Here is a 16,503-nt window from a genome sequence, read left to right on the forward strand (position 1 = left end):
GTCTTCTCACATTACAAATGGCACCATTCACACACACACACATGCACAGAATCATTACGGTTGGAAAAGACCTGTAAGATCATCAAGTCCAACCACCAACCCAACACCACCACACCCACTAAACCATGTCCCGCAGTGCCACTCCTAACAGTGTCAGTGTAAAGGAGATAAAAAGTGCCGAATTCTCAGTGGCACAACATCCTAAGCAATCAAGACCGAAAACTGTGCTGACAGCAAATGTATTTATCTGTATTGGATGGGGTCTGTACACAATCATGGTATCATGCCTGTGTAGGAAACCCTTTCTTACTTATGGCACACAGTTGTTGCTGTACTACTTTTTTAAGCTGTGTTTCCAATGGAAATTAAACTTGCTGAGGCAGTCTGTGTCTCCGCTCATTGGTGTTTGGCTGTCTGTTAGCTGATCTGTCAGACCATTCCTTCTCCCTCCACTATTCTGGAAAAGTCAATCAATTCCAGTGACACTGGACAAAGAGGTATATCCCTTACTACTGTTAAGCTTAAGCAAAGGTGGCTGGATAGAGGAGAGCTGGCTCTCCATTAGGGCCCGCATTGGGAAAGTCTTCAGTGTGACATCAGTCCTTACTAGATAACAACAAATCTTCATGAGAATTTATCATAGAGACACAGATCTAGAAAAAACAGTCTCCAGTGAATTGGCTCACTAGATAAATCCTTGTTTTCAACTGTAGCAGCTGCTCATCTTCTCTAGGGACTAACTACGTTAAGTTTTCCTCTTCTACTATTTCAGGTACTACAGTACACAATGAAACTCATCTGATTCTTACACATTAAAAAAAAGGAAAAAAAAAAGGGGGAATCAGTGGGTTGTTTTTTTCTTTGATAAGCTGAACAATAAAAAATGGGTGCTTTGTGCTCTTGCTTTCCCAAAGTGATCTCTGGTCTGAAGGAAGGTGCAGATTTCTCAGTCTGAAGGACAAATGGGAAAAATGATGGTTAACATGAATACTCCATTGCAGCTGCAGAGCTTGTTGATACCCTGAAGTTACTCACAGAGCACTTCATTGCTTCAGCCGAGGACTTCAGCGCCAGAGTAAGCTGCATTCATTTTAAGAGTTCCTGTGAAAGGCAGGCTGTGCCCTGATGATACATGCCATTACAGCTCCACCCTGGTGGGAGCCTCCAAGGTGCAACTACCACATTCAGTGATTACCAGAGCAGGAGAGCACAGAGCTCATCCTCTCCCCTGCTCCTCTTCAACAGAGGCTTGCTGGTCAGATTCCCCAGTTGCCCTCACAAAGGGTGGCCATAACAGGTGTCTTCAGATGACTAGGAAGCGCATCCAAATGACCTGTCTCAGACTCCTGGTCCATGTTGTGCATGGTGAGGAAAGAGGTGTTGCACTCCAGCCCGCTGGCTAAGTGAGTGCTTGGTGCTGGATTAACTGCAATGCTCTCCCAGAAATGGCCATGAGGATCCACTATTGCAACCTCCTTCAAAATTGCTCTGCCCATGCCTTCAAATCACTTTTTTCCTCCAACACTATTTCTTTTTGAGGTCTAATATCTTCTGAGATCCAGTCTCTGGGCTGGGCTGCCTGTGACTAAAAACTCATCCTCCTCCCACACCCTTTTTCCACTACCTGAAACCAAGATCACTTTTTTGTTAAAGGAAGCCCCATCCTCCAGGTTTATAGAGTCCTCAAAAAGGAACTGCCTGGAGACTTGAGATTAGCCTCTGGCAACTTTTGGCCAGCAAAACCTGCTTGCCAGACTTGAGCTTGGGTCTTGAGCTGCTCTAGAAGAGAGGGGTGAGGAGCACAGAGCATGGTGACCACTGTGTGTATAAAAGGAGATTCTCATTATCTAGCCCCACACCAGCGGCCATCTTCGTGCAGCCCAGCCAGACAGGAAACGTGATGTGCTGCTCTTCAGAGAATTGTATTTGTGTATGGAAAAATAGAGAGGTGTGTGGGGACACGTATGCATGTGCCTGCCTATCTGCGAACCAGGCAATCGGGCTGTGGATTTGCATTTGTGCATCTCTTTTGGCTTGGGAGGTGAGGGCAACGTGTGCTAGGAAAGACATCTGCCTATGGCAAAAGGATCTTCTAAAACTAAACGTTCTCGGCAAAGCCTGTGAGGGGTTATTCATCTGCGAAGGTGAGGGCATGTTAAGCTTTGGAAGAAGGTGGACATATGTTCTTGCATCCCTTCTGGCCTCTTGAATGGACAAGCCATGCCAAACAGGCACTGAAGCTACTGTGGGGCGGTGTTGCCTGTCTGGACTAGCTGTGAGGCTCAGGTTGGAGGGGGTGATTCTTCCTTCTGTGGAGCGAGTGGGGTGCTTGGCTGGGTAGGGAGGCTGCAGGATGGGTGTGCCTGTGGTGTCACACCATCTGCAAGCGTGAGGGTTGTGCCTCAAGCTTACTCACACTTAGCGCTGCCCTCGTTCCACTCCTGCTCTGACCCAGGATGGTCCCTCTGAAACTGGGGCACTGGAGGGGAGTCTGGTTTCATTCTGGTGTTGCTTAGGTCAATGACTTGAGTCATTTTTCACAAAAAGTGGTCCATGGTATTTCTACTGCAGATTGACTCCTATCCCCAGATTCAAAGTGATCTGTGCATGTATGCAGACCCTGAGAGCAACATAAGTGGTCTGTCTGGGTGTCTGAAAGACGAAGCTATGAGTCTCTTGCCAGTGTCCCAGGAGGACAGGTCCTTCTCTCTCTCTCTTTTGTTTCCCAGGAATAGCTACAAACTGGTCCCGGTATATCTGAGCACTGCAAGCTAACACCTGATCCCTCCACCCTTGTTTCTGCACCTATTGCTTTACCAGCAGGAAGTAGGACGTGGTTTGGGGCTTTTTATTCTTGGCCTCGCTAGCCTTTTCGATACTTCAGGGCCTTGTCTCAGTCTGACAAGGCAAGCAAGCGGCAGCTTCCTGTGCGAAGGTGAGAGGGAGAAGACAGAGAGAGACCGTGCACGTACGAGAAGAACGGCTCCGCAGCAGAACCTGCTGGGCTGGAGGCACCTCTCTCACTCCAGCAGCGCTGGTTGATGGCTGGACATGCACTGAACTAGGATATCCCTCTCCATCCCTTCCCACCCTCCCCGTTCCCCTCACTGTTTGACATCCAGCACCTGCTTCCATCCAAGACCACGACCTGGTCCCCCGGGACTCCCTTCATCTGGACCGCTGGGTACCTGGAGCTGGAAGGTAAAGGGGGCGATGCCAGTGCTCTCCCACATGGGGATGGCTGATCTGAAAAGCGTCTTGGAAGGAGTTTCAGTCTGACAAACTGAATCTCGCTGTTGGGGAGGGCTGAGCACATATTTATCTCTCTGTCTCTCCACAGTCCTCTCAAATCATACCCCACATCACAACCACGCCACTTGCTTTCTTTCTCTCTTTCTCTCCCCTTTGTCTGTTAATGCATTGTCGTCATGTTTTTCTTCCTCTGAACCTAATCTTTTATCACAACGGGAATCGATATTACGCCTCATGCCAGCCCTTTATAAACCCTCTCTTCCTGCTCCCCTGGCAGTCCCAGCAGGGTCCAGCAGGACTCTGTCTTGTTTTGCTCAGTCCTGCCTGGGCTCCAGGCTTGCTGAGAGGTGAGGGTGGTCTCTTCTCCTGCGGGCAGAGGCAGACCTTGAGTGGGTGTCTGGGTGGATGGGGAGAGGGGGAGGCTTGGATGAGAAGCCCGTAAGCCCAGTCTGTCCAATATGGAGCATGGCTGTACAGACTTTGTAAGGCAAGGAGTCTTCCCGGGTGCCACGGGTGGATGAGTTGTGCTGCAAAGTTTCCTAATTACAAAGCCCAAATTTTCTGCTACGCCTAAAAACACAGTTCCTTCTGAGGCAGTGCAGGGTCTGCTTGGCAAGAATGGTGCATGGTTTATGCGTGACTATGTAATATTTTGTGATGCAGTAAAGCCTTGACTTTCCAGAACCTGGTAAATTCCTTCTTCTCTCTGATTTCCCCCCCTGTCCCAAACAAGCCATTCAAAATCTACCTCCTAAGCCATGAGCTCTGCAACTAACTTTTGTCAGTTGCAGACAGAGACCCCTCTTCCTCAGCAGGCACCTAGTTATTTCAGCCCTAGGGCTTACCGAAAAAAGAAGCTCTTCAAAGCACAAGCTGTGCACAACCAAGGCAGCACTCTCTACCTGAGTCAGCAAGCAGCCTTAAACAACATACGCGGACTGCTGTGCACTCACGCATTTCCAGAAGGCATTACTCCTGCAAACAGCCTATCTATGCTGCACTGTGAACAGTTTCAGTGCTGAGCAAAGCACCCAAGGCAGGAAAACAACGAGGTGCTGAGGGAAAAGCACAGGATCTGGAGTGGAAGGGGTATGAGTTTCTGAGCCTGGAATACTGGCACTGGCTTTGAGCCCTGCCCTAGGACAGTGGATGCCTCCTGTGAGATGACATCTTCCTGATTTGCATTGCTGAGCTATGCTGGGGGGGCGTCTTCTCTCTTTCAGTGTGTCACCAGTACAGATGAAGCCCTCTTTACTGCTTCTGTGTCACCTCTGGCTGTTCAGCCTCACCCCTCTCTCACTGGCATCAGACTCGGCACAAGGTAAGAAGTGATTCCCTTCACCCATGCCAGCTGGGCAAGCAGGGAGGGGGGTCAGCTGGAGGAGTGTGTGTGCCATGGTGTGTTGTTGTGAAATGCTTGTGTCATAACATACAGTCAGAGGAGGTTGTAATAGTTAAAGGTCTCTTATGAGCACATCAACCTCCAAGGACATAGAGAAATGAGTGGCTCTGCCTTTGTTGGAGACAGTTATCCAGCAGAGGAGTCAGTCTGTAGTTTGGGATGGGGCAGAATTGTCCAGGGAGATGGTTAATGCTGAACATCATTGCTAATTCAGCCACATTGCTGTCCGTCTGTTCTCTGCTGGCAGGCACCTCCAGCCTAACTTGTTGGTATGACTCGCGGGCAGCTCTCTTCTGCGACTGGAACCCAGGCAGGGACCTAGTTGAAGCACCATGCCAGCTGGAGATTTTATCGAAGTTAGCATTTTGTGACAGGTGGGTGACTGGAGAGGCTGAGGAAAGCCGATGCTTTGAATGAAAAGTGTCATGGAAAGTTTGCCACTTGAAAATGGAGGCTCCCCCTCCCCAGGCCAGGTGTAGCGGAGTCACAGAGCCAAGGGGTTTTGTCTTGAACTCGGTCTCTAACCCCATGTGGGCTGAGATGCTGGCCACTGCTCAGTGTTTATCATCTGACAGTCCCACACTGTCTAGCACAGCCCATCTTCCAGCTCCATAGCTCTGTCTGTGCTTCATTTTCCAAGAAAACCCTCTTCCTTGGTAGCCACCCTCTGGACTGAAAGGCATTTTCAATAGAAAAGGAGGATGTATACCGATGATGGCAGAGGGTGGAATTAAAGTTATACAGGGGCCATTTGCCCGTGGCCAAAATGAGCTGGGGTGTTGCACCCTGAGTTACAATAAATGAAGGAAAATATTGTTCCCCTTTTCTCTTCTGGCCCTTTCATCTCTCTCAGTTCATTATGTTTTCCTCTCCCACTTCTCCCAGCAGGGGGGTAGGTGTGTGGCCAGTACCACAGTGGGGGCTGGCTGAGTGTCTGCGGTCTCCAAGTATGACATCTTCAGCCAAGAGACTTACCAGCCTACCCCAGGGCTTCCCTGGGTGCCTGTCATATCAAGAGGCTCAGTGTGATTCTGACAGTGGGTGGGTTGCTCGTGACTGTCATAGAGACACCTCCAATGGGGTGAGATGGGAAAATATATTCTGGGACCTGCTGCATGGACCTAGAAAGCCAAAATATTTATGTTGCTCCATGGGTGTGAATCACAGAGACTGGGGCTGGAATTTGGGCTGGATTTGGAATTGTGCCATTGCTTGACCAGGGCTCTAGGACACCACCTCTCCCCACCACCAGCAAGTCCCAGGCTTGATCTGACCTTACAGCTGGAGCAGGCAGCTCAGTCTGATACCTGGTCGGCTGCAACTCCACGGATGCTCTCCCACCCTGTCACCCCCTGTGCCATAGCTCAGCTTAGGCTGTCCAGCCACACTTGACAGAGCAGAAGAGAGGTCATGGCGTAGCGCTGCCAAGTGTGATGTACGGTCCCGGCTGACTGGGATGTGACCTAATTCAGAAGATACGTCTCACTTGGTATCCGAGATCCTACAGGACTGTCAGTGGCTTGAAAGAGACCTGTAAACCCTAGAGGGGCTGAAACAGGCACCTGTCTTCCAGGGCCACATTGGCACAGTTGTGGGCAGCAGGTGTGTTTGGGCTCTGCATGCCCTCTGATATCAACAGGAAGCAGAGAAGGTAGCAAGAGGGTTTTGTGAAGACTTGGAAACTGGAAACCTACTGTTACCTTTGGCTTGAAATAACTGGGATGCATTGACTCTCCATGTTCCAGCACATAAAATTTGTCTGAGTGATGCAGTGGGGAGAGAAAGTGGGATTACATCCTTGCTGTAACCTGTTCAGCAAATATGGTAGGATGCAAAATGCTTTGAAAGGCCTTTAGTGTTACATAAAGTTTGCCTAAATACAAAACTGCATCCCCAGCTCACTGGAGTTCTCCTGCTTAAAACCCAGGTTATTTCCCTTACCTGAAAAATTCAAGGAGCACTGTGAATTACCCAAGGCAGAGCACACGACAGGACTGAGGAGATGCATCAAGACCTTCAGCAAAAACAGTAATGTGAGTAATTCATCTGGGATGTCCTGGCTAATGACAAGGTGGAAGGGATTTGTATGTGGATTTGGGGTGTATAAACAGTGTGACACCCAGGAGCAGTATAAAAAGCCCAGACCTAATCCCTGACTCCAGTTCCGGGGTTGGGCTTGAAGTTGTGTGTTATTGATAATGCATTGCCCTTGTGGGTTCCCCTGCTGGGAGGATTGGCTTCATTGTGGGCTGGGCCATGCTGTCCTGAGACACGCGGAAGAGGTGCTGGACAGACAGATCACATGCAGCATCTCATGTCTCAGTTTGGCCCTAATCCCTTCCTCTGAGGAGGGACGGACATCACCACCAGCTCTAAGGTCACCTCTTGACCTCATTTTCCTTGAAGAGGTCAGTACCATTTTCCAGATCATTAATTACTGTGAAGCCTGGTTAGATGTGTCAAATGCAAGATGCAACAGCAACACATCACTGGAGCTAATGGTGATGCAAATCCTCTAGATATTCTTTACTTCAATCAGTCTTTTTTAGATTCATTATATACTTCCTTCAGTCATATTCAGAATTACTGTAGCCCTTGTGTTTTCAGAAAAAAACCCACCCAAATATGAGTTAATTCTCCTTATTTATAAAGTCACAACCAGTTCTAATGACAGACAAGCTTTCTTACATTTGCACATCATGTGCAAAGACAAATTGCAGGGTTGGTAAACAGGTCCAAAATCTTTTCTTTCTAATCAAGCTGATTTCCCCATTGCTTAATTAATACTGTATGACATATGTGGCCCTTTAGTATCATTGCATTTCTAGAGTAATATTTAATACTGACGTCATCTCAATCTTACCAATGAATACAAAATGTTTTAGTAAAAATCTTTTTTCTCAATAAATATCACTCATAGAACTTACCTTTTTTCCTGCTAGTTAGGACATACAGCAATCCTAGCAAACTAACATATCACAATATTTTGTGCCCTTCTCGCCAATGAACAAAAAAAGTCCAACTACATCAAGTATAAATCTTTGGTTCCCCACTGACCACTGAAGCTTACGCCTTTCAGCCGTAAATATCATCCATATTTATTGTCAAGTATTCCTAAACCTCTTATACATACGCAATGCTTAGAAATATGAATGCTTATTGATGAGGCTTCAGTGTCACTAATGGTAAATTTTCCTTGCAGACTCAATGCTTCACCACTGCAGACCGTCTTACCATGTCTGTCCATTGCCAGATTGGAGAGAATAGGTGTATACCTGTGCGAATAGAAGATTTCAGTCCACTTGCAAATAGTGAGTACTCATCTGTCTTGCAGTCCCTGAAGCTTCCCCATTAAATGATAGCTATTTTCTCTTCCCCATCCACCCCTGTGCAACACCCATAGCTGATTTTAGACTTGCCTCTTTTCCTTGTCCCCTACTACAACTAGCACAGATGAACCACATTGACTCCTGCCACTTGCACCTCTAACGTGCAACGTCATACCAGCCAGTTCCCATCCTGTCCTGTATCTGGGACACTGTTGACACCTTTGTACTAGGAGTTCTGGCTTCAAACAGGCAATGACAGCTCAGCTGACCTCCTGAAAAATGCATGCTGCAGGAAGGAGGAAAAATCTTGCTGCTCTTCACCTGCCCCTTTTACCAGATATGTGCTTCCACCCTCCTTTAAACCAGCTTTGGCATGCATCAGCCTTTGCTGAAAGGATTCAACTCACTAATCCAGCAGAAAAACATCTGCTTGGGTCATTTTTTTGCTGGATGTGTGAGTGTACCTGGCTCAAGGAGAGGTCCAATAGAGCTGCTGCAAGGTGAGACATAGGAAGGCATGGCTGGAGTCAGGGATTGGGAAGGATCAGCCCAGACAGTATGTGTAACTCTGTCCTCTGTGGCTGTAGCTCTCTGAAAGAGCAGCTGGGAAACAGCTGTCACCCCAACCATGCTCCATTCCTGTCTGTACAATTGCCTTGTGGATCACCCCTCCAAGATGGGATGCATGGCCATGTGGGATTGATTGCACTGACCGCAGGGGCCACTCTCACAGGTTCACTGGAGGAGCTTCCTTTAGCGTAGTCCAGAGACAACAGGCCTTTTGCCTTCAGTGACAGTGGGGAAAAAGGAGGACAGAGAGGGGAAACTCACTAACCATCTCACATGGTCGTGGCTGGCTGGAGTCTGTGAGCAGAGCCAAGATACCAACCCTGCTGCAATGGGGTTTGCGGTGGAGCCCTGTTATGGACAGACGGTGTGGAGGTATCAGCTGTGCTCCTTCTCTCTTTCCAGTAAAGCTGAGGCCTCCAGGAAATCTTCAGCTGGTTAGCAAAACTGAAAACACCTACAACTTAACATGGAGCCTGAATATTTCCTCTCACTATTTGGATGGGGAGCGGGAATACGAAGTGCGGTACCGAACCACGAGTCAGTCCTGGGAGGTGAGTACGGAGTGGGGCAGTGAGTCCTGTCACCATACAAATCCTGGTCTTCTTTACATCACCCAGGACTTACTTGGTCCTGGGCCTCCCCTCAGGATGAAACCAGTTTTGGTGAAGCTAGAGAGCAGGTGACACCTCCCACCCTCTTATCTGTGTCACCTGCTGCCAGTGTTTGGTGATGACATGGAGGCAGATGGGAATCCTATTTTACTTAGCGCTGTCACAAAGAAATCCACATAGCTCCAGGACAGACCTGAAAGGGATGAAAAAAACAAAGTGAAGAAGACTTGTCCTCCAGGGTGAACAAGCAGTGCACAAGGTGTAGGGATCTGAGACAGGTCCTCTCTGAGGGCCTTGGAAGAGATGGGTACATGAGGCTGTAAGCCAGGGTGTTGATGATGCTCTAATTTTTCCCTACTCCTAGGAGGCCAGGAACTTCACCATTGTGCAGGACCAGATGTGGGTGGTGTTTGAGAGCCTCTCCCCTGACTTGAAGTATGAGGCAGCTGTCCGTGCAAGGCCGAGTGCCTCAAGTACCTACAAAGGCGTGTGGAGCGACTGGAGCAAGACGATACTGTGGAGGACACGTGCTGACCGTAAGGATCAGTCAGGCAGTCTGGCTTGGAGGGGAAAAAAGGGACTCAGGGAAAACAAAGTAGAAGGGCCAAGCAGGCTGAGAAGCTGGAGGAAGATGGATAGGGAGGATTGTGTTACTCAAAGAGCAATAAAAAGCTCAGAAATTATCTGTCCCTCCTAATCTGTTAGGTCAGGCTGGCTCAACAGGGCTTAAAAGCAAAGACCCCCTGACCCCAAAAGAGCCCCTCTGACTTCCAGAAGCCAGGCAAAATCCACAAGATGTAAATCAGGGGTGGCTTCCCCAGAGCAGTAAGGCCCGATGTCTGACCGGCAGGAGCAGTGGCAGGGACTGGCACTTTCCCAGCTGCTCCTGTGACCTAGGAACATAAATCCAGCTTTCTAAAATGGCCCGGTTCATTGGAGCCATTGATCAGTGAAGTGCAGTGAAACAGAGCACTCAGCTCTTGAACCAAAGAAGACCTGAGCCTAGGAAGCAAAGTCTCACAGAGAATGAGAGAGACTTATATGCAGGTAAGTCCCTTCCAAAAAGGTCTGCTGAGACTTGCATCAGTCATTACCATGAACCACAGCATGGAGGACACCTCCAGCCTTGAAAGACAGTGCCCTGAGCAAGTCTTTTCAGTCTTTTCAGTGAGTCATTGGCTGTGGTCTCTGTCATTTCTTTTCCAAAAAATAAGCAGATAGAGGTTACTCCTTCTCATGTCGCCCCCACTCTGCCCCTGCTCAGCCCCTCCCTGTTGTACCTCGTGCTGGTATAAACAGAGGAGCTATGTTTAGAAAGGGCACTGTGTTGCTGTGGTGATCAAATTTTGACAGTGTGTGATGTCAATGAACAGGATACAGCCGCAGCCAGTTGTCATAGCAACCAAGACCCAAAGATAACCAGGGTACCAGAGGCAGAGGAGACGAAGTGATCTGAGTAGCATCTCAAGGACAGGCAAAGAAAGAATGTCCTAAAAATGTCTCCTCCTTATTTTATTTTTCTCTGCTCCCTCACAACTACTCCAGAGGAGCTCTGCAGGCCCAGACCAAGGGGTACTAGGGTTGGAGGGAGATGGGGGCAGCAGGCAGAGGAAACAGGCACCAGAATAGCAAGACCAAGCAGAATTTCACTGGGGAGATGTGTGTGAAATAGACAGATTAAGAAAAGTTTGAGATAATGCCAGACCAGCCTGAGGAGTGCTGGCAGCGCTGGCAATGTGGGAACTCAAGTCTCTTTCTCCTAGCCCTACAATCCAAGTACCAAAATCATCATGTGGTGAAAAGCTGTAACCTTCCTAGCCTCCTAAAGCTTTCCTACACCTCTCCAAAGAAAGAAGCCAGCCACTTGACCTCTAATCTTCTCCATCCTTGGTCCTCCTGCCTTCTCAAAGACCCATGAACACTATGACTGTATCTCACACACTGACTGATAATGGTGTTCCAAGTGTCCAACCCCACTTACGCTGATTTTAGGACTCCCTGCTTTCCATTGCAACAAAACAGGCAGGTTGATGGACACTTCAACCAGTAGACTGTGGCACCTCATCTGTGGCAACCCCCAGCTGTGGTGCTGTTATGAACAGGGAGTTCAAGCTGTTCAGCATAAATTATCTATTAAGCTATGCCAAGTAGACTCTGAAACCCATCTCAGCTCAAAGACATCCTACACAACACAGAAGAACCCATTTTTCTGACCTGTATGTTATAATTTTATATATTATATTATATTTATTATATTTATTATATTATATTATATTACATTACGTTACATTACATTACATTATATTATATTATATTATATTATATTATATTATATTATATTATATTATATAAAATTATTATCACTTTGATTAGCTTGAACAGCCATGGAAGGGATGCAGCTCCTACCTCCAGAATCCTGGCTAAATTTTCACAGCAACTCCCTCATTCTCTCTCATCTTGCAGAAACATCCCGGCCGGTCTTGCCAGCTCTTATAGTGAGCACTTGCATCTTCGTGATCATTGGAACTGCCTTCCTTATTAACTTACGGACCCTGAAATGGTAAATGAGAATCAAGTTTTCTTCTCTGTTCCTCTCCTGTATCTTGTGTGTCTTCTCAAAAACAGGGTTATTTTTCATTTGGTATTACTCATGATAGAGAGTCACTTAAAAATATGGTTTATAGCCCAGCCTTTTAAGGCTGACATTTGTCTTAGGAGATATATCACCACCCAAGATGGTGTGGTTTCACCACTGTCTTCATATTGTGCCACGCTCCTGTGACCTGGTGCCGTGCCCTGGCTGAATTAAAAACAGCTGCCTCAGCACTTCTGTTGCCCATGGGTTAGAGTGCTGTTCCCTGACAGGGTTGTACCAAAATTGCCTCTTAAAAAGCAGGTCAGTGGGTTGAGCACACCCTCAGTAGAGAGGACCAAGCAAGCCTGAGTACCACTACCTTCTCACTTATTTAAACACTCCAGCAAGAGCTCAGACAGGATGTAGTGAGATTTGGTCTGTAGGAAAACTCCTGAGTGAGGAGTACAATTCTTCCTCTCCCTGGTCTGTGCAGTCCTGAAGGGTCTCATCACATGCTGGTAAACATCTACATGATGCTTTAAAGATCTCTTTGCCTGCATTTCTATCCAGACACTGCTTTTATTCAGGACTGAAAGTGTCTCACAAGGTTACCCCGTGCAATAATATGGAGAGTGACCTGTCAACACGGCAAGGTTAGAAATGGCCTCAGGTTTTCTCGTCTCAGGACAGGGACAGAGAAGCAGGGTGGTGATGTTCATGGAAGGGAGCAGGGAGGAATGTTCTCAGGGATGAGGCAGCAGAAGCTGGGATGGCTTCTCTGTAAGGAAAGAAGCAGCATACTGAAACAAGATGGATGCTAAGAAAGTCACTGGTCACTGTTTTACCTTGAGTCATAACACAAAGGTGAGGAAGTGTTAGCTATGTGGCACAGAGAGAGATTAAAAGGCCTCCTTTCTCCACAGAGTATAATTAACCTGGGAGAATTGGATAGAGGATAATGCTGAGCTAAGATCCAAGGAAGGATTAGACATGCATGAATAAAAATAGCATCTGCAGTGATGTAAGGTAGTTTATATGCAAGAACTAGCTAATTCTGATGCTTCAGAGAGTACACTGATTGCCTCTAGAGGTCAGGAGGGTCTTTTCTCAGAGCATCCTACAGCAAAGCTTCAGCAAAGAGCTGACAGGATCAGCCAACACCTCTGAAGGACTGAGGAGCAGGTTAAGTCACTTCATGCTGCCTCAGGATGACAACACACTGGTTCCAGTAAAGTAGAGACCACTGGGTGGACACAAGGTGTGCTCAGATGGCTTGCACAGCCAGTGTGTCCTAGACATACCATGCAGTGTTCTGCTAACAGGACTGACAGTTGTGACACAGCTTTGCCAGCAATGGTCCTGTTCAGGCCATGTGTTCTTCTGAGTCATCGTGGTGACAGCAAAGCAAAGAGGGGGCAATTCACAGCAGCTGGACCTTGGAAACAAGGGAGACCTTCCTAGCTTGTCATCAGGGCGGGAGGGGAGGCGGGTAGGTGGAGAGGTTAAGGTGACCAGCCAAGGCAGGGAAGAAACTAGTGAACTGTTGGTTGGTTGTGCTTCCCCAGGGAAAAGGCTGAGGGGAGGGTATTTTCCAATGCCAGGTTTAACTGCCTCATTTCCGCACCTCTCATCCCACAGCTACTGCATTTCAGGCTACTCAAGAGCAAGGCGAGCCCCTCAGGCTTGTTCTTACTTTACCTCTCCCCCATGCCAGGGTAGTACTCATGAGCTGCGATGCTCTCTCCTGCCCCCACCACAATGCCAGATTGGTCAGGATAAGGCCCTGATTCATTCCTCCTTCTCATTTTCTTTTCCCCAGGTTTAAGAAGATCCTGAAGATTCACATCCCAGACCCCAAGAAGTTCTTTCCCCCACTCGTTTCAGTTCATGGAGGTGACATTCAGGTATGGGACTGGGGATAGAGCCAAGTGGTTATGAGGGAGAAATGAGGGAAAGGAGGGTCCAGCTGCACATGCCTAGGATAGACAGCCTGTTGTCGGATCTACATGTGCACACACGACACACGTGCCTGTAGCACCAGCTGCTGGGTTCTCCCCTTAATTTCTATTTTCTGACTTTCTAAAACCTGACACTCGTCTGAGGCATCTCTAATTACAGAACCGAGAAACGGCAAAACACGCAAACCTCAGCACCGTGATTGACGGGGAGCCTGAGAGAAAGCAAGGGACCTGTGGGAGGAAGCTTGGCCTCTCAGATCCCCTTGCACCCTACTTCAGTCCTTCCCTGCCTGCCCTAGGCTGCCCAGCTCTTCCCCAGACTTCCTGCTGTGATCCCCTCCTGGCTGTGAGCCTTTCCTCTGCTCCTGATGTGAATTGCCATCACATTGGATGGCACTTAGCTGTTTTCTGCATTCTTGTTGTCTCTTTCCCTTCTTTCTCCACCGCCACTTTCTCCCTTCCTCTAATCTCTCCATGAGTATGGGCAGCTGCAAGGAGATAATTACCATTCTGTGCAGTATTAAAGGGAATGTCAGATGCAAGACGGGCGAGGTGATCCCAAGGGGCATCTTGCTTTAAGAAGGGTGGAAACAAACTGCAGAGGGTCCAGAGGACAGCAGAGCTTTGGAGAAGCCTAAGTGCAAAAACCCTAGAAAGCTTAAACTACAGGGGAAGAATGCAGAGTAGGGGGCGGGGGTGTGCAGCAGGCACTTTCTCAGTGCAGAAAAAACTAGAAAAAATTGGCTTTACTGGCCATAAAGGCAATGAAGTTGGATGTTATCAAAACCAGTTTATTTTTAAGAATAATGGTGTACTGCAGGATGTCACTCACGGTGAGTGTGGAAATCTAGGCACAAGGGGCCCGGAAGAGCACTTTAGACAAGAAATCTGCACAGGGCCATGTAGATGTATCAGAAATTAGTTCAGCACCTAGGAAGAGATTGCATGAGACGCATCCCAGTACCGCTTTTCATGTTTCCACTTCCACTTCATCTTGTGGTCTTGTAATTTTTTTTCTTCCGTTCACTTTAATACCTCATCCTCCATTACCCCGTCCAGAATTCTTAAAACATAGGCTTGCAAGATCTGCTCTTGATTTTGAAGTGACAGAAAGATATACGCTCTCTGAAAATCCTGCAGATAAGATATCATGAATGTGAATTTCCCTCCCCACCAGCTCCGGCAGCTCTTGCTTGGACAGAGAAAACGTCACTTGATTGCTGTGGGTGGTCAGAAGAAGAAACCTTTGGTTCCTCACTCAGTATTATACTTCGGGCTTAACAGTCTCTCTCTGTGTTTCTTCCCCATCAGAAATGGCTCTCCTCCCCATTCTCCATATCTTCCTACTGTGTGAACAGCACAACCCCGGAGATCTCCATGCTCGAGGTGATGCAGAAGAATGATCAGGAATCCCAGTTTCTACTTTCCAAGGGAACCCTGACTCCTGATCCTCCCTTAGAAACCAGTGGGCACTCTGTATCCAGCTGCTTCACCAACCAAGGCTACTTCTTCTTCCACCTTCCCAACTCCTTTGAGATCGAGCCCTGTCAGGTCTACTTCACCTACGAGCCTTTCACCCAGGAAGGCAGTGGCAGCGAGGATGGCGAGTCTTACCAGGCTCTCCCCTCCCCAGGCCTCTGCACACTGGCAGAGGACATGCCCGTGTTGTCCCACAACTTCCTTCACTGTATCAAGGCGACCCGTGGCTTCCAAAACAGCTCCTTCACGGAAGAGACAGAAGGTGAAGCCCAGTGGGCTGTGGATATTTCGGGGGCTCTCCGGTCAAGTGAAGGCACCTCACCAAGACCAGTTCTGAAACAGGATGAGAAGGTGATGGACAAAGCGGCTTTACAACCTGCTGAGGCCCTGTGCCAGCTGGACACTGACTTTCCTGATCCACCAGACCTGCATGACAGCGATACTATTGATGTAACAGAGGAGAGTGGGAAGGCAGGCCTTCCAATTGACCCCTGTACACTAGCAGCATGTACACTAGCAGCACATGCTACCTCTTCTTTCTCTCAGCCTCCACCTCTAAGGCAAACCCAGGATGAGGATCCATGCAGAACAGCCTTCTCCAGCCAGGTCCCAAACACTGGTGCCTACCTTTCTCTGAGGGACCTCCAAAGCCAGTACAGCAATTGCTCTGTCTAGGATCTGCCTGGAGGAAACCCACAGGTGGGAAAGGCTTTCTCTGCAGGGAAGGCTAGTGGACAGTTTTTCTATTCAGGACATGAATATGACTTCAGCATCAAACCCATTGAGACTGTTCTTTAATGAGGCTGGAGAACACAGTTACTCTAGAGGGCTGCAAAACCAGAAAAGGGATAGGATGGACAAGGTGTAAATTCATGGATAGCTACATGGGTAGCACTAGTTCCCAAGGTAAAGCGTTAGTGAAACAAACCACTGGAAATGAGAGGACATTTTTCATGGAGAACTAGGCTAGTGGACAGTAAGTGGACATGGAGAATGATGAAGGCACATTAAAGCTGTTCAGTGGCTAGACAGCTAATGGAGACATAGAAGCCTGATTCTCAGGCATACAGAACAACAAAGACTCACCTTCATAACTGAACCTGTTTCTCTGCTATTATTGGATCCAATGGAATAGAAGCCCCTTCCCACACAGCTCAAATGCCATCCCGAAACGTGCCAGCTTGTTTTTTCCTTCCCAGCTCCCAGTAGGAGGCTGTGTCAGCACTTCCATGCTCTGCATCTTGCGATAAAATAGCACTCAGCTTTGAGGCTGAGCAGGCACATGGTCCATTTGCCTCATTCCAGACTAAAAACTTGTGATGAGAGG

At 48.0% G+C, this 16,503-nt stretch overlaps 1 protein-coding gene across 1 annotated transcript; it reads left to right on the top strand.

The window, feature by feature from the left end:
- Nucleotides 1-4,491: 4,491 nt before the first annotated feature.
- Nucleotides 4,492-15,851, top strand: IL2RB (interleukin 2 receptor subunit beta). Its single transcript, XM_059817119.1, has 9 exons — nucleotides 4,492-4,573; nucleotides 4,902-5,028; nucleotides 6,582-6,687; nucleotides 7,857-7,965; nucleotides 8,956-9,104; nucleotides 9,529-9,700; nucleotides 11,628-11,724; nucleotides 13,559-13,643; nucleotides 15,009-15,851. The coding sequence occupies exons 1-9, from the start codon at nucleotides 4,492-4,494 to the stop codon at nucleotides 15,849-15,851; spliced, it is 1,770 nt and encodes a 589-aa protein (XP_059673102.1).
- Nucleotides 15,852-16,503: the final 652 nt, after the last annotated feature.

Source organism: Gavia stellata, chromosome 4, assembly GCF_030936135.1.
Source record: "Gavia stellata isolate bGavSte3 chromosome 4, bGavSte3.hap2, whole genome shotgun sequence".
Classification (NCBI taxonomy): Eukaryota; Metazoa; Chordata; class Aves; order Gaviiformes; family Gaviidae; genus Gavia; species Gavia stellata.

What these genes read in the sequence shown, in the direction of transcription:
- IL2RB (XM_059817119.1), top strand. Translation starts at nt 4,492, where the DNA reads ATGAAGCCCTCTTTACTGCTTCTGTGTCACCTCTGGCTGTTCAGCCTC. An exon ending in CCTTCAGCAAAAACAGTAAT is followed by an intron (nt 6,688 to 7,856) that starts GTGAGTAATTCA and finishes TTTTCCTTGCAG; the next exon opens with ACTCAATGCTTCACCACTGC. An exon ending in TTTCAGTCCACTTGCAAATA is followed by an intron (nt 7,966 to 8,955) that starts GTGAGTACTCAT and finishes CTCTCTTTCCAG; the next exon opens with TAAAGCTGAGGCCTCCAGGA.